The sequence below is a fragment of the Stegodyphus dumicola genome, chromosome 4 (genome assembly GCF_044657685.1).
Source record: "Stegodyphus dumicola isolate Sdum_Otavi_A_Nest chromosome 4, ASM4465768v1".
In the NCBI taxonomy this organism is placed as follows: domain Eukaryota; kingdom Metazoa; phylum Arthropoda; class Arachnida; order Araneae; family Eresidae; genus Stegodyphus; species Stegodyphus dumicola.
Window position 1 is genome coordinate 97,700,630 of NC_140771.1, and position 27,470 is coordinate 97,728,099.

The following is a 27,470-nucleotide window of genomic DNA, read 5'->3' on the forward strand; positions in this document are numbered from 1 at the left end:
GTATCCACGTTACAAGTGGAGAAAACACGAAAACGCCCAAGCAGCCAGCTCACTCGCCTGAAATTAAACACAAGTCGAACTACCTGTGTTCAGCGACTTTTACGCTCAGATGGTGCTGGGCTACGGTCTTTAAAACTGTAAGAAATATCAGGAGTATCTGAGTTGAGCTTTGTCATATTAAGCCTTTTCCTCACTTTACCTGTGTTTTGCAATTTATTAATCGTTCATGACTTGAATTTTAACGCTTTAGCGGTTACTTGCTACACTAATCGAAAGTATGAAATTTAGACCTAGATTTATTTCTAATTCACTTACCAACTTTCTCGACCCGAAAGGAAAACTGAGCGCTAGACGAGATATCAGTATCTAGTGAGTTGAGACGCTCTGCCGCGGCTAATTTAAACTGAATCTTATATAACACAGATGGTTTTTTTTTAATGATTACTTCTTGCTTTTATTCTAAGCCTTTAGCTTAAAAGATGTCTTTTCTGCTTGTTATCAGAGCTTTAAAACCAAGTATTAAATACAGCAATAACGGGAGTTTTATTTTAAAAATTAGCCAGATGATTTTCTGTTGTTTTGTGTTTTACTCAGTTCGGGATATTAACAGTTCCCATTTAAGTTGCGTATCACATGATTTAACTTTATTTACGCAACTGTCAAGTCGTATGATATAATAATAAAAGTTATTACATTAGCATACGATTTAGTAATATATTAGCATAAGATTTAGTAATGCATTAGCATGATATTTACTAATAATATAGCATAATATTTACTATGCAATATAACGTAATATTTACTATTACTAATTATATAACATAATAATGGAATAATATTTAGTAAAACATAATTATTATAGCATATTTCTAATTATAAAAAATTCGATTTAATAATGCATTTTTCTCAATAACATTTTTAAAAGCTAATCAGTCACTGAGCTTGGATCTAAATTTCGGATTATAATTTCATGTACTCGAAAGATAACTGATATTCAAGAGCTGAGAGAAAAGCAGATTTTCTGAATGCAGAAGTAAAAAAAAATAATAATAAACCTTAAATGCAATGATGTGACATAAGAGTCGCAGAAATATACTTTCTTACAAAAATATGAATTTGCCTTCAAAATGTTTCGAATATCAATAACATTGCTACACTACTAAAAATGTTTTAATTATACATTTATAGTTAAAGCAAGCATTTCTTAAGGGTGTATTAGTTCTCAGAAGCAAGAAAGGTTATAAAGCAACGATACTATCACCGGAATTTGGAACCTGAAAAATGTGCAGTGCCTTGACCGGGATTCAAACCTGGACTTCTCGAATATACGCCAAGTGTACTTGTTACACCACAAAGGCGTGCTGGGGGGAGGGAGAAAATACCTTATATCGTTACAGAACCAAGTTACTTATAAAGCCTTTCTGAAGCAATAATAAATTTACAAATTTGTTACGAATTATAAAAAAAAATAATTTATCTGTTTCAGAACAATTATCGAAAAAAATTTATGCACTGAAACTATTCAGCCACATTATATGAATACTTCATTCATAGTCAACTAAAATAACTGTATTTAAAGTACCATAGAGCAGTTTTAGTTTTATTAAATTGTTTTTTCTCCCGCATCTCATTCGTACAAGATTCCGTCTTTTATTCTCTTATCTCTTCTAGATGGTCCTTGGAATTTACATCTGAATTCAATGTACTTTTCAAAATCAGAATTGCCCTACTTTGAATCTAACGCTCTAATTGCATCCCCGCAAAGGTGTTTTCTATTTACTAAAGAAAATGTTTCGCGAGGACTCGCAGACTAAAAGAAGTAAATAAACAAAGAAAAGAAAAGAAAGCAGAAAAAGATAATTGCTTTGGAAAAGATTCACTTTTATAAAGAAGAAAGATAATGCAAAATATTCTACAAATGCATAGAATACAACATTAAATTCCTTTTTTAAAAAGAATACACCTGGAATATTGATGAAGTGCAATTTTTATACCACATTAAACGATTAGTTCTAAAGTATTTCAGTAAATGGAATTTTTCATCATTTATTCAAAATCGACAATTCACTGTGTTTTGAAAACGTTTTAAAAAATCTGTTTTTAAACTTTTAGAATAAAATGTTGTTTATCTGTTCATAAATCCCTTAAATGTCATGTTGTACCATCATTTATCGTATATTTCCGCAGATAAGACGACGGATGAATCGTAAAAAAAGGCAACAAAATCCGGGACTGTCTTAAAATATTTTTAAAAATTAAATTGAAATTTATATAAATTAAAACCATTACAAAACAAATCACTCACCAATGCATTTAAAATCCTGACATTCGTCATCTAAGAGAAATAGCTCCTCAATTGTATCCTCACTTTCATTGTTGTGAATTCGTTATAGAAGTGCTATTCTGTACCTAGCAAATCGTTTTCCGCTTCGTCATCAGTATTCCATAACCAATCGTCCCCAGTATCATCCACAGGATTAGAAATACAACACATTTTGAAGGCTTCAGTCACTGTTTCCACTTTCGCTTTTCCCATGGTTTGATTACGAAATCACACAGCACATCAAGTGACGCAGCCCGCATAGCTCTCGCCTTTAGCGTACGATTTTCGGCGTTCAACACCCAGTTACTTCATTGCTCACGCATGTAATGTTTCAATGGTTTAGTCAAAGAGTCGTCTAAAGTTAAATCATTTGGTGTGTAGTAATATTAGTATTGTTTCATGCTAAGCGAATTTAATGTTCTCAGTTATGTGGTTACGAAACATGTGCCACACCAACAATCTGTGTGATTTCGTAGAGTACCTGGCCACCCCTACCACATCTTTTCCTTCCACAATTTTACACTGTTCTCGTTCAAGCAACCCTTTTCATTAAAATATATGAAAATTTCTCGCGAGAATTTTATTTTAGAAGTAATTTTTCTCTTAAATGTCACCATGGATTTTTAACTTTGTTCCTTCTGCCATGTATGTTAATACTTCTGTACATTTAGTGTTTTTATGGCCTATACTTATGACTTGAACAGTTTTATGCCTTTCGTTTCCACAACTCTATTGCTTACAAGTCGACGTTCATCTGCGTTTCATCTATATTTCCAATATTAGCGAATACAAAATGTATTTCTGCTTCATACCAATAACAAATTTGTATAAACTCGTGATTTTATGGTCAAGCTCCTGTGGTAATTTCTGCGGAATCTTTATTTCTGTCGTATTGCCAGATTTTTTTTTTCTGTTCGTGAAACAATTTCACCAATCTACTGTTGCTTTAAACTTTGTGCCTTGTTCTGGACTGGCCAGTGCCGTCTTCAATGCATAAACTCCAGCAGAACAATTCTGCCTTTGTTTTTAAAACCTATTCTACAACGCCATATTCTAAATCTGCTATTCCTCTCCTTATAGAAACCTTTTTCATTGGCAATTTTTAATAGCATCTTCATTCTTTCGTCAAGCTTTTACCATTTTCTCTGTTGGATTGAGAGCTCTTGCTGCAGCACAGTTCTTTAAGTCTTTAGCGTGTTATAGCATGACTTTTAACTTGAAGCTTGCTTCATATTTCTTCTCTTCATTGTAAAATATTTCTTCTCTTCATTGTCATTAACGTCATATTTGTAAAATGTGGCCGATTAGGGCCACATTTTACAAATATGACACTAATTAGTGCAAATTGTTTGAACACACGACACAACCTATAATGAAACTTGTTAGAGGTACCTTAGAGGTCATGACTGGGCAGGTACTTCAAAAGATAGTGTTCGTAGACGGAGAAAAAATTTTTGTTTAGAGTTACATTTGAGTTCGCGATTCGGTTCTTGTTCCTATAGCTAATGTTACCAGATACATGAAGGTAAAATTTGTTCCAGATGATGATCATTGATCTAAACTAAATTCATAAGCAGCTGATAGTTTGGAGGTCGTCTTATAGAAGAGATGCATTTTGAAACTATAATACTTTGATGAAAATTTATACCTCGTCTTATCTGTGGAAGTATGTGGTAGTAAGAAATTCTCAAGATGAAAAATTTATATATTGATACCCAATTTTGCAGATTTCGCTGTTTTAAAATAGTTCAATCCTTATGATGAAAAAATAATGACGACGACGTACTTTGAATTTTTTGGTATTTCTGCTCTTAGGCAATAAATATGTTAGTTTAGGATTTATAAATTATTAACATTTTAAAATATCGCGATTCATGTTAAAATGTTCTATTAAAATTTCAACAAAACCCAAATACTGAAGTACGTAATAGATGATGTTAGAAATAAAACATTTCTTCTCAGTTATAAACATTTTGCAGGTTTGAAAAGATTATTATCTCCAAAATGTGTTACAAATTGCAGCAGCTACATGTACTATAAATTATATCAATTATTATTAGAAATAAAATGTATTAAATACAGTTTACAATTTGAATTGCATTAAAAGTTATATCGATGAAATATTATAAATGTAACAAAAAGGAACAAAAGTTATATGGATCAAAAGTTATATCAATGCATTAAAAATTATACCAATTTAATTTTATAAATCATATCAATTAAATGTACCATTATAAACATAAATTTTTAAGACGCGGGTTACTCATTTAAAGCCATTCAGTTTTTTAAGCACTGGCAGCTAAAATTTGAGAAACAAATGATAAATTTCATGCCATATTGAATGGCAAAACTATCATATCCAATGCATCCGGCATTCGCCAGGTGACGATGGAGCAGAAAATATACCATATAAGATTGCAGTACTTGTCAGGTGACGTGGGTGATATACACTCTGGCAGCTTAGCGTAACGCATTCCAAAAGTCTCTTAAATTGAAAAGGTATCGCTACCGATATTTCTAACATTAAAATGTACTCGAATCTCATATGATTTAATTCAAAGTATTATTTTTGAACTCGAGTAAAATTTATTAATTATCCATTTTTTTTAATTTTAAAATTAATATTTAAATTTAAGATAACTGAAATTTACTCCACATTCTAGTTATCACCAAGTTGAAATGAAACTTGAAATATAATAAAAATGTTATTAGCCTATTTTATCACCAATAAAATTTTTACTTAAGATATGTCTTGCTGTTAATTGTTTTTTGCTTTAATTATTACGTTCCATTTGTCTGAATAGTTGCATAAAATGTTCAGTTTATTAACTTTATTAGTAGAGTTTTTACATCTTTAATTTCACAAGAAGGACATCTACGAAATTTTCGATAATGATTTGAAAGACGATAAGCCTTTTCGAAACTCAGCATGTATCCTTCGAAGCGATACGCAGATGATTGGAAAACAAGAAAAGTTTTAAGAAATGCTGAGAAGCTTGGAAAGACTACATTTGCCTTTCCAGCTTGGCTTGATACTTTTTAGTTATGAAAAGTTTGAACACCTGGATTGCTTTGAAAAGATATTGAATCTTTGTAAACATTTTTCAAAATATTGTGCAATATATTGACAAGTAGTATTTTGTTGATAAATGGCATCTTGAGGGCTTAAATGTATAGACATTGCAATCAATTACGGAATATTGTCATCGTATATGCCAGTCGTTAAACTATCTTGCAATACAACTTAAGGAGATTCGCTGTCAAATGAAATGGCTTCTAGACTATCAAATGTTATGCTATGCAACATTAAATAACAAACACGTAAAAGAAATTGATTAGCGTCTCTGACTGCCATGCTGCAGGGCCCTTTATTTGAATCCCTGAGAAAGTGTGGATGTTTGTAAATGTACAGTATCCGTGAGGCATGGAGGCACTCTAAATATGCAGCGAGCCCGAAGTTCTTTCGAGAGGTTGTTGGTAGGGGAAGAAAGGCGGGGGACCCTCTAAACTGTCCCCCGGCGCGCTCTCCATCAAAATTGGGGGTGAAACTGAGTTAAATCTTAATGCACCTATAAGCTGCTCAAGGGTGTTGCTAACTGCAGGCGTAAAATTGCGTTCCTTGCCGCGAGGAATTTCGTGGGCTTGAGCTGACTATAGGTCAGACAAGTGAGCATCAGTAACAAAAACAACAGAAATTGATTACTCCTCCACACACATACACATGCAGCGATTATTAACACTGAGAAAGAGGCTAAATATAGCATCGCTGAAGATGACACGAATTCAGTGATTCACGATTCAGAGTTCGGCACCAATTCAGACGTTTCTTTCTCTGTTGGGTTCAATGGCACCCTGCTTAACATACATCAAGACTTAATCCCAACTTCGTTTATTCATCTTGAAATATATGGCTCAATACCAAAGGATCCATGGAGGACAACAAATCACTTCAGATCATGTGGCACAACTGACTGAGAAATAGCTGATCGCTTGAACGCATCATCTCAAGCATCGTTGTATAATTAGATTCATTATGAACCACTCAGTTGATTTCGAATGCTTTCTGTAACCAATGCTGTTACTACCTCGGCGCCATACCCAAAGTGGTTAAAGCGACGACCAATGCATAATTGGTCTTCAATAACATCCAGATCTTCATTGCATTATACATAAATAAATCAAGTGTAAATAGTTAGTATTAATTTAGATTTGAAATTTTTAGTATTGTAGACAGTTTATGGATAATTTCGATTTAATGAGAAATTAATAAATTTAACCAACCCATTTTATTATAATTCTCTCTGCAATTAATTTAACTCTTATTTATTCTCACGTAATTATAGCATCTATCTATCTTCTTGCATCTATTAAACAATAGATGCAAAAAGGCCAGATTTCATAGTTTATGGAGTATACTTAGTTATGGGGAGATTATAATCTGATCCTTTATTAAATATGCTATATTTTAGGTAGCGTTGTTTGACGTTCATACTGAAATCAAGGAACTTAAGTCTTTGCAGTTATTATGAAGATTAGTATTTTTTTAATTTTAATTTCTTAATAAAATAAAAGCAAAAGCAAATAGGAAACAAGGACTCCAAGCTAAAACTCAAGCCACTGCATAGAAAATGCGTATATAATCTATTCGCATAGTACCAAAATTTTAATTTATTCCAGATATTGCATTTTGACTCATCTATGAATAAATAAATATTAGCTAACTCCAAGGAAGTCTTTCCAATTTTAATTTGTATTGGAAAAATCCCAAAGCATTCGATATAGTTTTTTATTAACATGACTAATATAGTACTTTTTATAATTATTAAATTTTGAAATTTCTTTAATATTTCAATTGTGATATATTTCAGTCATTATATTCATAATGTCGTTGATATCTATAGAGTTAAACAAGTCTTGAAATTAAAACAAAACTGAATACATTTCTCACTCTTTTACACTGCCATTGACATTTTTTATACTTAAAATGTATAAAACTTTGCTTTAAAAGAAACTATCATAAATGAAATGATTTTATAAGGCTTTTCAATAATAGTAACATATATGTTATACCCACAAGTTAATATTCTAAAAATCTCTACGATATTTGTAAAATTTTGGAATAACTATGAAAAGAATTAACTGTAATATTACCTGATTAATAATTTAATAGTTTATATAAAGCCCTTATTCTGTTTTCATTTCTTCAGAACAATATGCTTAATTTTTATTAGCAACGTTTCCTGCCTTATCAGAGTAAGTTAATTACAAAATGATCTTAAAGCCTAGCAATTTCATTTTTTGAACGCCTACTATTTATTTACTATGTATTTTGTATTTTTTATAATGGGAGAATGAATTATTTAATGGAGCATTTCCATTACCGCGATATAGTAATTGCTGTGCCAAACTTGATGTTTACGTAAATGTTTTTATTTACGAACTGGTTAAAATTATCTTGACAGCAAAAGCATTATGTTTTCAATTCTTTCAAGATTCATTTCATTTGTTTAATTAAAAATTTCATTTGTTTAATTAAAAATTTCATTTGCCTGTTATATTTGAAAGTCTCCTGAATTTTACATATGGGATTGGCCAATACGCTTTATTGTTATTTTGTTTTGAAGATTAGAAGTAAAATATTTTAGTCCCATAAGTTAAAACACAGTATATTAAGAGTTAAAAGCACTTCAGAGAACAGATTACCCCTAGGAAACTGCTTGAGTTTAATAATAAATACGTTGTTAAAATTTAGTTCAAAGATAAACAGAGAAGGTTCTTTAGATTCTTAAGGATGAAGAAAAATTCTCAAGACTGAAAATAATTAACAGTGCCTTCTGAAAATGAAAAAAAAAAATCCCAATTTATTTTTTGGTCTCTACTTAGTAGTTTTGGAACAAACATATATTTTTCACCAAGGCCAGGTCTCAGCTCATTACTCAGTTTAAAATTATTTACATTTTCTTCCAAAGGTATCATTAATTTGATTTCAAAAATATATTCATGTTTACATATCCAATACATTTTAGGAAGAAAAAAAAACACTTTTGGGTTTTAGAAACATGTCCTATTTACCTTAAGGAATCGAGAAAAATCAATATTGAAAGGCGGTAATATTTAATTTCCTATTAATTTTGATAATTTATTTGCGAAAAAGGTGGTTTTTTTCAGTTTTAAAGTTAACGTTCTTAGACGACACACGTTAAGGATTTCTTGATTTTAGCCTCTCTGAAATAAGAAAAGACTTCTCCTTCTGCTTGGCTAGTACATGTGTGTTTAGTCTTTGTATGTACATCTTTAGACAATTATGTCTTAAATAATGCAAGAAAATTTTATTTAGAATAAGAAAGAACTCCATCTTATTAAAGCAAAAGATCTTTCAAACATGTTAAAATATCTCACCAATGAGGTTTGCACTTTAATACGGTAAATGCATGTTTAACTGCAACGCTTCAAAAGACACCGTTAAGTTTCATAATAAAATGTCTCTGACAGGCAACAGTGCTGATTTTTGCGTTTCTTGCGTTCTCACATGTGTTATTTAACGCCAAAATCACTAGTTGGAAGACATGTTTCATTTCCGTGACCCGCGGATATGTTGAAAAAATTTATTATTAGAGGCTAAGCTTTCTAATCTGTATATATTTTCATATTTACACTCATGTTATGTGGAGATGATGGGTTTTCTGGCGCAAACCCTGAAAGATTATGTTGCGTCAAACACAAGTTAAACGTGTTTTGCCTCCAGTATTTCTCTAAGTATTTGACCCTGAACCCCTCCAATTCCCCAAAATGTCCTGAATAATGTTATTTTCTTTTTTATAACTAAAAAATGAACCTATCACTTTGTATCTTGACTAGTATTTTCCTCTAGTGTAGATTCAAAACGAAACCGGATCATTCAGGAGATGGCAAAAATTTTCCTGTGTAAGGAATTAGAAAGCCAGCCTTCTATGCAAAATTTTATGTGCATTAATTACACTTGAAGGGGGCAAAAGCAAACATATACAATCAAATAAAAAATTAATCATATTAGAACCACCTTCGTGTAAAGATTATTTGAAATTAATACCACAAAAGCTTGAAATAACCAATTTTTTATATATTTCGAAATGTCTGCTGACATGAGATCATGATGTGTGGGGTTAAACGGGTGATAAAAGGCACCTGACTGATGCTGCTCTCGAGTATAAATAGTGTATTAACTCTTTAGAGAAAAAAGCGCTAATACACTAATGCGAAGGGCATCTGTTGTGCCCTTCGCATTAGTTTATTAACTAATGCGTTAAATGCGAAGGGCATCTGTGGAACAAACATTTAACGTTGATGAATCACACTCCTTCTGAGCGTTTTATGCCTGAGCGTAATTACGTTCAACAAGAGTACAAGTTAACGACAGCATCCAGTCATTGTAACATCTCGTAACTCTGTATTTTAGCAGAAATACTTCTTAATTAAATTAAAGCGTAATGTTCATTCAGAGAATTTAGGGGCAAGAAAAATGTAAGTAAGCACATACTACTCGTTTCATATCGCCATTACAATTAAGCAGAATGGCATTTGTCCCATTTGAAAACTTAATTATTAAGATTAATATAAAATTAAGCATTATTTAAAAGAATAAGCTTTATTCTGAATTTCAAAGAAAACTGTAATGAACAATCTTCTGGTCATAATTTCCAAACCTGAACAAACAAATTTTCTCAAAAATATATATGACTCCACTCATTTAGAAATGCATAAGGGTAAAAAAATATTAACTTTTAAGATTCTGTAGACAAACCCAAAAAATATTAAAAGTGAAGATTTTGATCGCGAATAACGAAATCTCTGAAGAATTTTATTTCCAAATTTCGGACCAAATTTTAAAATTTCGCTAAATTTCCAAAGCACTGTTGCATCGCCTAAATAAAGTTAGATTCGAGCATTTTCAATTTCCTCATATCAAAAACATCCACTCGTGAAATACAGCACACATTCCGATGAAATGATAATTCGCCTTCATGCAATTCCCAATAATTCTTCAATAAAACGATTTTTATTGAAGGATTATTGGAAATTCCAGCCATTCTGATTGGTGTAGTGGTTAGCGATGCTAGCAGCTGTATCGCTGAACCCGCCTTCGAATTCCGGAGGAGGCACATATGTTTGAAAGTATATAGCGTCTGTGTGACACGATGGGGGGGGGGGCACGTAAAGTACTTGTGAACCGAAAGCCCTCTCAAATGTTTTAATGGCAGACGAAGAGGGGGTAGGAGATTTATGGATCATTCCCTTGTGTGATAACTGTAATGGCTGTTTTCCATCACACCTGGGGCGAAGACTAACATGATCGATGATGAAATTTTGTTGCATAGCCCACTTCTATCTGTACTTGCTCAAACTGCTTTTGAATCTGCTGTTGGATTTGTTTCAAAGGCTTGCAAATGCATTTATATCTGGGTAGCAAAAGGATTCCAAAATAATCCATACAAAAATTTGACGACAGCTTTTGATCTAGCTTTTGATCTTATTGTTTATAAAGGTATCAGCAGTATCTTGTAATTAAACAATTTTATTTAACGATGGACTTTCAAATCTGCATTAAGGATCGAAACGAGTGTTCTCATTATAGCTATGCGAAATAATGATCGAATTCATTTGAATCGACTTGTTATTTCAGTAGTAACCGAAAAGGATGAATGAAGTAGAAATACTTAGAAAGAAAGTAGATATCATTTAAATTTAGTAGATATAGTTAGAAAATGTAGGGTATTAAGCTCCATAATATATCGGAATTATCCCAAATCGCCATTTATAGGATGAGTTAAGAAATAAGTTAAGAAACATTTATATCAATATATTTTGCTGTAAGAAAAAGGAAATTCTGATGATCGGATAATAATAAATTAGCAATTAGCTCTAGTTTTAGCCACTTTTATTCTGTTATAAGCTGATATACCAATAGCTGTAAAATTACAGGAAAAGACGCATTTTACTATTTTTTTAAATATTATTCAAACACTGCAAGTTTCTGTTCAATATTTAATTACATTATAATTTTGCTAGGAAATCAGCCGCGTGTATATGCATTGTTTTTCATCCTTTCAGAGTGTGAAATTAAACATGATGACCCTCAGGTTCTAGAGAACAGAAATGATACTTTTTGTTACGATCAATTACTTAGCATGCTGCTGAATATTTCATAAGCATCTTCATTTGCATAGAAGGACATTTTCCGAAAGAAATATTGCTTTCAAGAGAAATTTTTGCGACCTTGTTCAAGAATTTAAAACTGAAAGCACAATACTTTATATCATGCTGTTGCAAATAGACGACCATCTCCAGCCGAGACTTATATTAAAATCATTGCAGTCCAAAAAACATGAAAAGGAAACGACAATATCTGCTCAAAGCTTACAATACAAAGTAGATCAACTGTGTGTCTTTCAACTTGTCTTTCAATTCTCTCAGTCGTACAATATACAGTTTCTGAGAGTGACCTCGAATAGTGATCGAATTCAACGGCCCTTGTGCAGTATGTAAATGCCTTCTACTGCATACAGGATGTGCGCTCCTTCTGTATTATTTCACAAATGTTTTTAAGAATACCATATTACCTCGCGAATATTTGCCGTACTTTTTAGGGACAGATTTTGAAAAATTTTAAAAATATTCGCGCAATTTTCTCCTTCCTCAGTGCGATTAGAGAGCAAGTTCCCCTTAATTTTAGAATGTATTCGTCCACGTACTGATTGTTTTCGGTCTTTCTAACAAACACGAGCCTTAACACACTACTTGCCAAGGTCATGCCAAACCTTTTTCTTCTAACTGTTGAACTATATGCCAGCCTAATACAAGAAGCAACCAATCATACCGAAGCAAATATGAACCGACATTTAGTTCGTGATCTCGCTGATCCAGGTGTGCCTTCACATTCTCTAATTAATTATGAATGATTTGAGGCTTAAGGAGTACAAGAGACATTAATAAGAACCGACAAGATTCAAGCTACAAAACCGTGAAAGAGAAGATACCCTATTAGATACTGTAATGTTAATATGACTATGTAATCTTAATGGAAAATAGGTTTACTTTAAGTAAATAATATTGTGAGGGTTACCTGCAGTTTATTTTATTGAATACTTTTCATTTCTTGGGTTCTTAGTTTGCAACTTTCGGAAATTAAATTATTCGCACTGTTTTTCCCTCTCGATTTTCCGATGCTGAAATTGGTTGTGCAAATGGCACAACCAATTCCAGCATCGTAAATTGCTGAAATAGGTTTTGCAAATGGCAAAATATATTTATTCTTAATATTTCTATTGAGAAATTGAAAAAAAATCATTGTAAAATATAGAGGTGGTTACTTAAGTTTTTCAGTTTTTATTTAGATGGTACGCGTTAGTGGAAAGGTTGAGAAGCGCTGTTCTAGAGGAATTTTCGTATCTACTTGAGAGAATAAATTTCTTCATTATCAGTATAAAGTCCAATGATCTTAGCAAGATTAGAATAGTCACAGTTCGCAAACGCTTGGTTCTGTCGCTCTAATCTGGGAATTCATCCATGCAAAAATCTTTCCGATAATATGTTTAATGGAAGATATCGAACCTGGTATATTTATGCGAACCTTTGTAAGAATTCGGGGAGAAAACCGAATAAATTTCAAAATGACTTACTATACAGGTGATTGACTAAAGCATGTACAAATTTCTGAGCAGGTTAAGTTACTCAAAGAATGAAGTGTGATCATTATTTAAAAAAAAAAAATATTAAAAAAAAAAACGCGGACGGAAGGGTAAATATGAGAGAAAACAAAGCACTTCCAGTTTTTTGGGTACCCCTACGAAAACAAGTATTTACATTTTTAAGAATTATAGTTAGTTATCCGCCGTAAAAATCTATGTTATGAATCATTAAAATTTATAAATAAGCAATACTGTGTATTTATATTTATTTTAATTAATAATTTAAATTTCAGTTTAGACTTTCCTATAAGCCTTCATTCCCCTAATTGTCAGTGCCAGAACAGTTAAATTTGGTAGCGCGCGTGAAAGAATGCAAATTCAACTTTGAGGAGGAAAGTTTAATACCGAGGTTTTAGAAGGGAAGTTAGGGAGTTGGGCTCTAGCTGCTGTCTCTGCCGTTGGTACGTTTGCTGATTGCTGGTTCAAGCGGCTTAAAATTGCATTTATCTGCTGCCCCTAGTTTTAGAAGGGGGTTGAAGTTCGAGATCTCGCTGAGCCCCGTAGGTTTGTTTAGAACTTGTTAAACATTTCAACTTTTGATTTTCAATTACCTACTTTTCAGTTACCACCGCCCAAGTAGAGGCGAAGTTTGTGAGCGTCGGGTTGAGACAGTTTAAATTTTAAAGAATTAATAAAGAGTTTGAACCCTTCTTCTGTGTAGTTTCCTGCTACTCCTATATCCATTTAGAAGTTAACCCACCTGGACACTACAAGTTATTTACAACATGGATGTCACAAATTGCTATTAGATATTACATCTTAAGCACAATTATTTTGGTACCAGTCATTAACAATTAAAAATTTCTTCTTCAATGCTTTCAAAAGGAAAGCATATAATACATGTGTAACTTTGTTTTATAACATAAATATATGTGGCACTCACTTCGCAAGAATCCTTTCCGCCTGCCTTGTATCCAGCACATAAAAATGAATCTTTGATGAGTTTCGTGTGCCCGGCTTCCCTGAACATATCTACGCACATGGCATTGCTCATAATAGGCACTTGAACTTCTTGTAGGAGATTTGGGATTGCTCCGCCTTTTAAAAATTAAAATATACTATTTTATAAACCAGATTAACGGCTTAAATAAATAATATTTCTGATTACAATTTATATGGAACGCATTTTATAAATTTCTACGAACATTAGCAAAGTGAATAAAAATGCAAAGCAATAAATAAAATTTTAGATAAAAAGCACTATCAAAATATGCATTTTACGTTTTAGAAGTCTGCATACCTAATATTTAAAATGATCTTCTTCGATATTAATAACCTGGTTAGACTTTGCACTGTAGGCACAGCGTAATTTCTTTTAAAACGATTTACAACCATGAATCACATGTATCAAATGCCTAAACAACTGGAAAAAACTTAGAAACAATTTTACAGAGCTTTATACAATTGCTTTGGTTATTTTACACTAATGTTCATTTAAAATTTTAATGTATATTTATCAATACCAGGTATACCACTCGCTCGAAACCTCAGGTGTCACGAAATTATTTCTATACTGTTCCGCAAAATATCACCGTAAGGTAATCGTTCGATCAGATTTATTTGATATTATTTGGTATTGTAATGTACAGCAAAAAATAAAATATGCGTCGCAAAGAAGGGAGTTTATTGTGTGAAATCGCAATCATCCTCTTTTTCCTCGACTGCGCTCGGCCGTCGCTAGTAACTTTAATTTAGAAAATATGATTGTTACGTTATTAACTACACCTACGCAACACAGCCTTCTAGAGCACTGAATATGTACTTACATGCTTGAGAATAGATTTGAGAATTACTGCATAACTATGTGTAATATTTATCAGAATTACTAGCAGTAGCACTGAATTAGTATTGTAACGTATAATAATTGTATAATTGGTAATGTAATTAGTATTGTAATGTATAATAATTGTATAATTGGTAATGTAATTAGTATTGTAATGTATAATAATTGTATAATTGGTAATGTAATTAGTATTGTAATGTATAATAATTGTATAATTGGTAATGTTTCTATTATTCATCGTAACATACACTGTAAAGTTTATGTGTGTACTGCATAATTAGTATTATAATGTATTGAAATTGCATAATTAGTACTCTAATGTATAATTGGTAATGTATGAATTGTATAAATCATTATCGTAATATATAGTGCATGCTGCAAAATTAGTTTTTAAATGTATTATAATTGAATCATTAGTATCGTAACGTATTGTAAAAATAGCATGTTAAAAAAGCCCCTGTATGGCCATGTACTTATATTTTTCTCAGATATCAACAAACACTGGGACCCGGGCAGTTGGACGGCAGCGAACCCCATTGGCGGCTCTGGATAATGGCGGACGTGGTGCTGTACTGATTAACCATTAAGGTAAAGGGACAGTGCCCACGTCCTCCGTCACTTATCACTTATCAACCAGTGTACGCGTACCACTGGTGTACGCAAGAGGAAAATACGTGGTACGCTAGAGAAAAATACTAGGTTGTAAGCAAAGAAAAAGTATTTTTAACTAGTAAATTCAAAAATCTTGTGAAGAAAAAGAAAAATTGATAGAAGTTTCTTGTGATCGAACTCGAAAATAATACACTTGTGTACGACACTGTGGACTAAACCGAAAAATAACTTAAAACGCATTTCAAGTAAAGTTATTAAATTTTTATTTCCTTTCTGCACAATCTATTTGTGTGAAGAAGGATTTTCTTCCATGTTATATTTAAAATTTAAATACAGAACAAAATTTAAAGTGGATCATAATTTGCGGCTAAAACTAAGTGAAATAAGACCAGACAAAGAAATTTGTCTCTCTTAAACAAGCGCAAATTTCGCACTAACTTTTAAAATTAAAGTAGTATAACTTAAATTTTGATAATAAAAATGGTAATCCATTTTTTATGTACGCATATTTAATACAAGTAGCCAATAGGTTGTGCAAATGGCAAAATATATTTACTCTTAATATTTCTATTGAGAAATCGAAAACAAAAAAATCATTGTAAAATATAGCGGTGGTTACTTAAGTTTTTCAGTTTTTATTTAGATGGTACGCGTTAGTGGAAAGGTTGAGAAGCGCTGTTCTAGAGGAATTTTCGTATCTACTTGAGAGAATAAATTCCTTCATTATCAGTATAAAGTCAAATAATCTTAGCAAGATTAGAATAGTCACAGTTCGCAAACGCTTGGTTCTGTCGCTCTAATCTGGGAATCAATCCATGCAAAATCTTTCCGATAATATGCTTAGGAAGAAATATCGAACCTGGTATATTTATGCGAACCTTTGTAAGAATTCGGGGAGAAAACCGAACAAATTTCAAAATGAATTACTAAACAGGTGATTGACTAGAGCATGTACAAATTTCTGGCCAGGTTAAGTTAGTCAAAGAATGAAGTGTGATCATTATCATTATAAGGGCACAATAACAATCCTCCTATTATAAGGGCGATCCGGCTGTATGATCAAAGATTCGGACTGCCTAGAAAAAAACAAATACAAGAAAAAACATAAAAAGTCCAAAATCTTAGTGCTGAATTCCAATTCTGTTTTGTTTCTATTTATAATCTTATCCATTACTGTCTCTGCAAAACTTTTCAAATTTGATTAGTTCCTTTTAACATTTTCCTTAAAAATTCCTTCTATATTTCTATCTTGCACTCCGGGTAACTGCACATTCATCGACGAAGTGCCTAGCGTCCCCAAACGTATCACATATTCAGTATTTATGATTATTCTGCAGATGGAACCGATTAAAATAAGCCGGGAAACGCCCATGATTAGTCAGTACCTGATTTATATCAACATTATTTATAATAGTCATTTTCTTGTTTAACTTCATATTTTTCATTAGCTCTTTTTCTTAGTAGACGACTCCCAGAAAAAATTATATTCTGTATAAATCCAGTTTTCCATTTCAGCAATGCTTTTTTTTTTTTTTTTTTTTTTTCTAATTTTTTTATTTTGTATGTCAAAACTATCGGTCCCATCATCAAGTGCCGCTATTTTAGCAAGGATGTTCCGCACTTTCATTTTCGACAATTCCACTGCCTTCAGTGTAATTTAACAATATGTTTTCTTTCAGACTTTTTAAACAACTCTTTTATTTCATTAATCAGTCAATTTTCATGATCTGGTTGGGCGAGTGCCTGAGGCGCAGACAGGGCTTCAGTATAAATATTTATAAAAATCGAACTGTTATTGTTTTATTAATCCAATTCAAAGCTTCTGTCAGTGCGTATAGTTCTGCTTGATAAACTGAATTCATTGGTTTAGGTTTTATTCTCACATTGTCTATCTCCACTCCATGAAAATAAATTACGACAGCGCTACCCACTCGCCATCAGTTCCAAAATCATCTGTAAAAGCGTCTACACTCAAGAGACAAAACATTATGACCACCTGTCAATAACGAGTTGGGCCACCTTTGGCGTGCAACACAGCTTCAACCCGCCTTGGCATGAATGCCACAAGTGCTTGATAGATGGCCGGAGACAGATTGTACCAGATATTGTAGCAACGGTCACGCAAATCCGAGATATTGCGAATTGGTGGTCTTTGACCTCTTAGCTGCCGTCCCATGACATCCCAAATGTGTTCTATCCGATTGAGATCCGGTGAGTTAGGCGGCCAGGACATTAACTGGAAATCAGCATCATGTGCCTGAAACCACTCCAACACAATTGTAGCCTTGTGACACGGGGCGTTGTCCTGTTGGAACATTCCATTTCCAGCTGGAAAATCAGAGGCCATGTAAGGGTGCAACTGGTCCGCAATGATGTTCAGATACCCTGTAGCATTCATGGTCTGCTGTACTGCAACGACGGGTCCCAGAGACGCCCAAGAGAACGTCCCCCAGAGCATAATACCGCCACCACCGGCCTGTGTATGACCTACTGTTCATTCAGGGAGCAACTTTTCGCTTGGAAGACGGCGTATCCTGACACGACCATCGGCGTGATGAATGACAAACCGTGATTCATCTGACCAGGCAACTCTCTCCCACTGATCTATGGACCAGCCGTGATGTTCCCGGGCCCAGTGCAGGCGCAGTTGGCGATGACGCTTGGTCAGCAAAGACACACGAGTGGGACGTTTGCTGTGTAGCCCCATATCCAACAGTGTCCGCTGAACAGTGTGCTCCGATACTTTTCTACTTGGCCCTACATTGTATTCGGCTATCAACTGAGCCACTGTCTGGCTCCGGTTTTGCTTCACCATGCGAGACAGTCTCCGACGACCTTTAGCGTGTGGACGTCCAACACCATGTCGTCTAATGCTGGTTCACTGTCATTCATCCACTTTTCATACGTACTAACAACTGTAGATCGCGAACAACCCACGAGTCGTGCAGTTTCGGAAATACTTGTTCCGAGCCTTCGAGCCATTACAATCTGCCCTCTATCAAAGTCGCTTAGATCCGCAGCCTTTGCCATCACACACAGAAGTAAGTGAAGAATGCTTGCTTAAACTCTCTAGCAGCAGTTAAATACCACTTCCACCTGATCACGTGTCTTCCACGTCATCCAGGCGCGTTCATCGCAAAATGTAGGGCTGGTCATAATGTTTTGGCTCTTGAGTATATTTCGCCATCAGAAGGGAAATCATGATCATAAAATAATCGAAATCGTGTCACTGGGTGAATAATATCCTCATTCTCTTGCTGAAAGGCCTTCCTCGTGAGTACTTTTTGTCCAATTTCCGCATCTATAATAATTTTATTAGCTAATAGAAACTTTTTGTAGTATAATTTGTATAAACTCGAGATTGGTGGAACACCCGCAAGGACGCAGGCAACTTCAGTCGAAACGGTTTTGAACGCTCTTGTAATGGCAAGCATCCAGCCTCTCTGCAGGGTGTCCAATTTCATTCTAATTCTAATTTCCTCCTCTGTTCGGCAGCCCCAAGCTCCGACTCCATATGATATTTTAGGAATGACCACATTTCTAAATATCTCTCTCAGGGTGGAACTCTTTCTATTCAAAGTATCGACATTAAAATTATACTTATAAGATTTTAAAATGTTTTCTATGATTCTATGTATATGCTTAAAATGTTCCGCAAAATTTAATTTGCTGTCGATAATAATTCCTAGATATTTCATTTGATAGGATTACCCTTTAAATTTCAATTGTGGGGGTCTGGTCTTTCTCCCACCCCGAGGGAAAAAGTCCACAAGTTATTTTCATCATTAAAATACATTTTCTTTCTGTCACTCCTTTCTTTCAAATCATTTTCCACTTTTTTAAATACTTGCTCCATTTTTTCAAGAGAGTCTCCCTCCACCATAATCAATAAATCATCGGCATAACAGATAATCTCACAATTCGAAATATTGATTTTCTGCAGTAAATCATTAAAAATGAGGCTCCCAGAACAGAGAAGAGCTGCAAGAGGCTTGGGGGCATCCTTTGTAAATGTCAAATACCAGGTTCAAATTATCAGATGGACCATCTTTCGCCTGTTAAAGTAACTTTTGTAAAGTGTGATCATATCGTAATACAGGGTCTGAAATGCAATCATAATGCGATACGAAAAGGGTGAAAAGGCTGCACAGGAAACCGTCGTTATAAAACTACCCGCAGAGGTAGTAAGATGGAAGGTCTCACAAAACCGGAGACAAGCAGATATGCATCTAGCACACCGAACTGTTGATTGCAGTAGGTGAACAGTTGCACGTATGGGTACCGATAGCGCTGCTTGATGAGATGTTTTCCCGGCTGCCAGATGTCTGCATTAAAGAGTATATAAAAAACAGTTCCTTGACAGACGTGTCATGAATCGGGGACGAATGGCATGGACCCCTAAAAACGAAGATATGGTGTTTCGTCATGACGAAGACATTCCACTTGCCAGTACACAAGCAATCACTATTCGCTTTGGTCAACCATCTGGAAGATCCTGAATTCTAACCAATTACACCCTATTATTAGCAGCACGTACAGTTACTGCAGTCTGATGATCAATTACAAAGATTGGTTTTGTTTGATGTTGTCAGAAAAACCCTATTTTTTTGCGATTCCTTATTAGTCACATATGAAGTTTCTTTACCGAGGAAGGTTGTTACAATGTAAAAAAAAATATTATTATATTTTTGTTTATGTTCAAATGTCGAAAAATGAAAAAAAGGAAATAATAACGGAAAAAATATACTCATTTCAGAAATTTTACCAACAATTTTGAAAGATTTTACTAAATAAGAATGAAAAATTATATCCACGAATGTATAATATTAAGCATATGACCCTAAGGTGCACTTTTAAGTTTCCGGGTCTTGGCCACCAAAATGCTTAATCACAACCGCCTACCAACATATCGCTAGAAGAAAGTCTAAAAAAAACTGTCTGGGGTGTTTTAATACATTTTTATCCTATTCATAACTTTAAAATATTTTTTGAGTTTATTCGACTGAAATGTTTAAATTTTCTTTCTTACGTGATAATTATATTTAGACGGCTGCTTTAAGCTTGTTAACTTTCGTGCAATCAATCCAGAGTATTTTCAGGATTTTGCCGCCCTGTAAACTCTTTAGAGCAACTTACGAACTGCCTAAACTTCGAAAGGGCAACTTCACGAATCTATGAATCTCGTTCATGAAAATCATGAACTGCATATGATATGTTGTGTCTGTGTCGAGAATGGTTTGTGGGTGTAAAACATGCCCTCCGCAGGTCACGGTTTTAATTCCTCTTTATTCTCTCTGACAATTACCGTAACTTTTTTTTTCAGGGGCAGATAAATTATTGCTCACCTCGAAGAGGTCACACGTCAAAAACGTTTGTGACCTTATTAGCAGTCTCATTAAGAACACGTCTTGTGTGAACATTTCGATAAATATTTTAATAACCACTTTCTTGAAATATTCTGTGCATAAAATTTAAGTTATTATCAGCAACATATCGTTCACTAACCTGTAATTCTTCAAATATTACCCCTAACTATTACTAACCCACCTGCGGCAGAGCAGTAAAGTCGCTTAATACTGACCTTGTAAGAATTGTAAGGATTGGAGGCTCCTTTCAGCCCACCTGGACACGAGTGTTCCCATAGCTCAGAAGAAGGGACCCCGTATCAATGCTGACCTGGTATATGTATAGGTGTTTTTGTGGGTTTCTTCATGTATAACGTGAATATGAGTTGGTTTCTCCTTAAAAGTCCTCCACGAAGGCATACCGCCCCTTAGGCAGATAGCCCTTATAAGTTTTGACATAATCAAAACTAACCAGGGCCGGATTTAGACTTGATGAGTCCCTAAGCTATTTCAGACTCTTTATAAATCTGTTATACTATATTTATACTATATTTTAAATTTTGGGGGGATCCTCAAGAAAGTGGGAGCCCTAAGCTATAGCTTGTATAATTTATACTTAAATTCTGCACTGAGCCTGTTATTCAAAATGTACTGAATGCAGCGATAATTAATTAGCATTGAAAGAGTAACTGATAAAGATGTATTTTCCGGAGAGCATTAATTATAAATGATTGGTGAATTCTCAGAGACAAAAATATAGTGCTATAATATCTTTTAGCTTCGTTAATTTCAGAAACGAATCTTTTGTGTTTATTGCAAATTTACATTAAAACCCAAGTGGCTCTAAGGTTAATGCAATGCGTCTTCAAATCATAATCAGATTCGTTTGTTTCCAATTTTAGTTACTCAATTGATCAACAGATAGCAGCACTTACCGTGAGCTGTTTTTCCCCAGCCAGTGACGTATGCCATTTTTCCCGTAAAGTCTTCATCCGCCGCTGGAAGGCAAATAGGTGCTATATGAGGACGAAATGTCACAGGAGGATCCAGTTCGAGTAATGCGATATCGTTATCGAAATTTTGAGGATTATAATGCCGATGAACAATCATCCTCTTTACTCGGCGCATTTCTGGTTTCAGTCTTTCATAATCTGTTAGCAAATCGTGTTCTCCAAGAATTACCATTAATGATGAAAGGAATCTCCTTCAAGGACAGAAGAAAACAAACTTTAGATTATTACGTACTTATATTTACATAAATTTAGGAAAACGTACAATGCATTGTAACTAATATATTCGGGAAAAAGTATACCGCATTATAATAAATTCGTAACAGTGTATTACTTCATCAAAAAAGTAAAGTAAATCATTATCATAATTAAAAAAATGAACCCTACCCCCCAACAGTAGATTTTTTTTTCCCCCGTCTTCATTTACCTGAATTTGAAATTATAGTCTCAAAACAAGAGGAAGGCTCCAATAAGTACTTGAAACTGCGATGAGATGTACCCCAAAATAAAACTGATGTTATCTTGGCTAAAGTGCACAATTGTCCACTTCTTTATTTGGCGTTCGTTTGGCGCTTTTTACAAGAGTAAGAAGCATTGGATTTTTGTCAATTTTCTTTGACTTTTTAAGTGAAAATAGGTCGATGTGTACATGGATAAAGTCAAGGGAGTGCGCAATGCCTTTTTTTGTCTAATTCTGGAATTTCTTTTAAGTGAACATAGGTCGATGTATACATGGATACCGAGTTAATGCAATTCTTAAAAACGCGCCAAGCAGTGGGCGATTCTGCACTTTCCCCGTTATCATTATAAAAAAAGTGCATTATTTTGCTTTGAAGTAAAAAATAGTATTAAAAAGATGAAAATGCTGATTCCTTTAACTATATATACACAACAGAGATACATATCTTGTTACGCAAGCAAGTATTAACGCAACGACCTTGGCGCTATTTGGCGATTTTTTACAGACGAAAAGGTAAAAGATATTTTCGGGTGCAAGCTAGTGGTTTTGGCAAAATTGTTAAAAAATTTTCCCGATTTATTTATTGAACACATAAAATGAACATCCTTTAGTAATTTAAAATAGAGATTTTAATTGTTAAATAAAAATTACATTAAACATTAAACATAAACATTAAAAAACAAAACATTTAATCGCTTCTTTGTCGTATTTTTATGACATTCTTCTCCTCAAACACACAGCAACCTTTCCGAAATGGCAGAGATTCGGTATCGAGCAAATCTCCGCCACACTGGCTATCTAACCAAACGTATCTCCTTGTTTCCTTTAGAGAGATTCTGCGACAAAATTCTGAATTCCTGCTGATATTTTACCGCAGTTTCTTCCACTGTTGGCAAATACCACAAGCGCATATTTTGAAATTAATTTTAAGTCAAAAAATATCACGATTTCTTTATAAAAACCGTTTGAACTTATAATACAACAAAAAATACGCATATTAAAATGTTGTTTTAACTGAAGGATTGTTATGAGTATAGTTGCCGGAAGAATTGTTGTGATAATGTTTGCTAGAGTTTGTCGAATTCTGGAAATTTAGCGAATTCTGCTAAGGTGGTTGCGGTAATACTTAAGTACCTGTATTTGATAAGTATGCAAAAAATGTTCCTTATCATCATGATTTTGGATTGCTGGTTTTTGTTTATCTTACAAAGATTCTATCCCACAGAAATGAGTCAGTCAAGAGATTATTGCATACCAGAAATTTACGCCTCATTTCGCATCCCAAAGATTCATTGTACTTTGCTGTGCAGGAAAGTAATACGTTACTATATCTGAACAATAAAAACAATTAAAATTATTCCATAGCTTACCCTGGTTGGCAATGTCCGGCAGTTATAGCATATTTCGATGAAATCAGAACACCACCGCATTTATTCTTCTGATATAAACCGAGCCAAGCTGCTTCCTTTACAAGGACCTTTAAAAATAAATCAGCAGTGGTATAAAATGCACATTAGCAGAAGTATATTATAAGTCTGATACTTGCAGAGAAAATAATTCTGTATAAATGAAAGATTTTATCCTAATATTTCGGAAGACAAAACAACAAAATAAGCTAAAACAGAAAAAAAAATTCCACTATTTGCAAATCAATACTAAATTGCAAAAACTCAAAACCAATACATGAGCTGTGACATTTTTCAGAGATAAGGAAATTTCAGTTTATGTTCCATGCCCACCAACGACCGAGCGGTAAAGTCGCTGAACACTAATAGTTCGGTCCGAGGTTCGACGGGCTGGCTGCATAGTCGTTTTCGTGGTTTTCAACATGTATAACGTGTATACGAGCCATTTTCCCTTAGAACGTTCTCCACGAAGGCAGATAGATAGTCCTCGACATTGACGTAATCACATAAACCAAACCAAATCAATTTCTCGAATGAATTAGATATTTAATGTTGGTTATGGGAAAGCATTGGAGGACTATTTGCGTAAGGGAAAGTTTGCTTTCATGCAAAAGGGTTTAATGAAACTGGCCGGTAAACGTTAAACATAGGGAGGAAAAACGAAAACTCCTATGCAGACTTCCCTTTGAGCGGGGTCAAACTACCTGCATTTAGCTGTTTTTACTACAGGACCACTGATATGTACCAGGCATTTCTCGAACCCCTACGGGCACTTAAAAATTTCAATTAAAAATTTAAATTTCTTAAAATTTGGCTTTGAAAATTACTTGAAATCTCTCAAATTAAAATTTTAAATTATGAACAAAACTACTTTTGAGGTTTATAAACCAATTTATGTTATTATATTTTTGTTTAACAAATCTTACTAAAAAATTTTCCTTTATATATAGGGACCTGAGTTTTCAATGCTGAGATTTTTTCCCCTATCGTGTGTTCTAGCATTCTAATAACCAGGCAAACTTTCAATTGATAGAGACCAGAAGCAATCAAAAATGAATATCCTAGGTAATTATGAACATAGTAGTTCATCCAAACAGTTTGCTTATTAACCAAAAAAGGGCTATTAATATCGAAAAATAGGATTTCTCGTTGGCTTCCTAAAAACGGCGTATTACTTTTCAAATTGTTGCTACCAAATATTATTATAACATTAAAATTATAAATAACCACAATAGCCCTGTATTATTTCAAAATAAATTAAATAAGTAACAATACGTATACTCCTAGCATTGTGAATAAACGATGGTACTTACAGGCATCCGATTTTGATTAATGTATTCTTCCACCCGAACATGTGCATCTGAAAGGCCGAATTTTGAATTTCCAATTTTATATTTCATATTTTGCAATTTTTTGTTAATAAACTGAACTATCAAAAAGTCAGCAGTCAGAACATTGTACAGAATAAATCATTTTTTATCTCCAGCGCAACTGTCTATCGTAAATTACATCTTACTATGAAAACTAATCATTGATATGATAAACTAAAAAGATTCAAAAAATTAGAAAAATATATGTCAACATTTAAAACTGCTTCGAAAATTCTATATGAATTATATACGAAAATGCTGCCTTTTGTAATTTTGGGGTTGAAATGTATATGACGTAAGTGCGGAATAAACGATGCTTAATGACAAAGTTAAAAAGACAAAAAGAAATAGCTTAACAGTGAGAGTAATAGCAGACCGGAAGACTGCGAGAGCGTAAAAAAAAAAAAAAAAAAAAAAAAAAAAACTTAACAAACCCTTTTGGGCGAACTTTAAATCTCAAACCTTTCAGATTTTTTTTCAATGTCCCTTCCAACTATTTCCTACTGACTTTAACTATTTACTACGTTAATTATCACTCACTTCAAGCACCTCATGTTATGTGGAAAGCGAAAATTTCTCTCTAAGTAACATTGCATTTACTTAATATATTTCTTTTAAAACTGTGACTAAACATTTCTCCACAAAGCAGCTGTACCAGAAGAATCCTTGTGTTTAACCCTCGTCAAGAATAAAAATGTACTCTTTCCATATTTTTGTTTATCTGCCAGATAGGACACAGACGAGATTGTTTCTTTCACCTACTGTTTACAAGATTGATTTTGTCGTTGTTGTTTTCTAATATTTTACATCTGCATTATTTGCACAATATTCAAGAACTATCTTTCTTTCCAGTTTAGGGTTAAATCTTAATTTTTGATATGTAACAACAAATTTTGAGTAGTTTTCTTTTTCTTCAATTTTTTCCGCTGAGATATTAGCTCAAACCTCAAGTTTTTCAGAAATGTTGTTGTTGCTAACGCTTAACCTATCTCCTTGCAAAAACGGTAAGGTTAGAGATTAGATAATTGTCTTTAGCATAGGTTAGAAGAATGTTGTTGCTTTTAGTGACCTCTCTTTATGTACCTCTACTTCAGTAAGAATTCAAATTATAAATGAAGCCCCAGTTTTGTTCTTTTTATCTCTTTCTTTTATGTCTTAAATGCGTTTGGGCACCAAAACCTTGAAACACATTATTAATGCTATCATTTTTTAGTTAGCCAGAATGTTCAAGTACGAGATTTAACATTTTTAGAAAAAGAATTTTAGAGCACTCTGCAAAAAGGATTTAGATTAAGTTAAGAATTTTAGATGACATTAAGGAACGAAGACTAGAAATGTTTTGTAATCCTAGATAACAAAGAAAAAGTGAGTTTGAAGTTTTCAAAATCTTTTTAAAGAGTTAAATAAAAGCATGGAAATATAGAAATTAGTAAAAACAAAATTATTTCTTCCCATCTTAAATTAATGAAACGAACATGAAGTGCAGACTGAAATACATGAAAAAAAATTAATTAGTTCGAAATATAACTTTGAGACTTAACTCGACAATGATAACTTTTCAAAATATGTTGTGATGCAGGTCGGACCTTTTTATTTAAAGCAGACTTTTTTTAATATATCAAAAATTAAATTAATTACATAATTAAAAGCATACTTCCTTAAATGCACAAATATCCAGCGTTTGGGCTTATTCAGTATTTTTTAATTTGAATTAAATTTGCAATGTGGTAACAGGTGTTTAATACGAAAATATACGTATTAATTGAAACAATACAGAAAAGAATGTCTCGGGGAAAACGTTAAGCAGTATTTCTCTAAACGCTGCCTTAAACCAAGGGGCAGTGGCTTGCCATGAGCACAAAAAGCATTCTACTCTCTTTTCACCCACGCTTTTCATGCCGAATGTAAATGAGATAGCAAGAGTTTACTCAGATTAAGTAGAATGAAAAGGTATTTATGCAAGAGTTTCGGGAAGTTAGTTTCCAGAGCATGTCTGCCTATACTAGGACACTTTGCGCTGTGATTATTCACGATTTGCGTTAGCGACGTTGATGTGTTCTTGTCTCGACGATTACTTTAGGCCAGAGGAATTCCTGCCCGTTCAAGTATCCTGTGAAGGTATCCTGTTAAACGTTAAAATATCCCTACACACCTTGAAATTTATATATGTTACGTATTTCTGTTAAGCCAGAAGTGTTGGCTCCTTATAACCGAAGTTTGGTCATTTGGTAATTTTATGATTAAATAAAGGTTCTTATACACCCTTCATCTGATCTCTGTTTAGTTTCACAAATCTAGAGAAGCTAATTCTTCAGACCTTAAAAGTTTATGTTCCTAAAGAGGCACAAACCTTTATAAAGACATGCAACTATTTAAAGTTGGCGTTTTTACCTAGTTTCAAATGGAGTTCTGTATATATATATATACTGGTAAGTTG

General features: G+C 33.5%; 1 protein-coding gene across 3 annotated transcripts in view; it reads right to left on the reverse strand.

Moving 5' to 3' along the window:
• The window catches only part of LOC118188135 (uncharacterized), a 238,969-nt gene that overhangs the window by 179,308 nt on the left and 32,191 nt on the right, over nt 1–27,470 (reverse strand). For all 3 annotated transcript variants that reach the window (XM_085815248.1, XM_085815247.1, XM_085815245.1), the window contains exons 5-7: nt 23,628–23,734; nt 21,723–21,991; nt 13,931–14,085 (exon numbers count right to left, since the gene is read on the reverse strand). In XM_085815248.1, the coding sequence (XP_085671374.1) occupies nt 13,931–14,085; nt 21,723–21,991; nt 23,628–23,734 (531 nt within the window). The remainder of the gene's footprint in view (nt 1–13,930; nt 14,086–21,722; nt 21,992–23,627; nt 23,735–27,470) is intronic.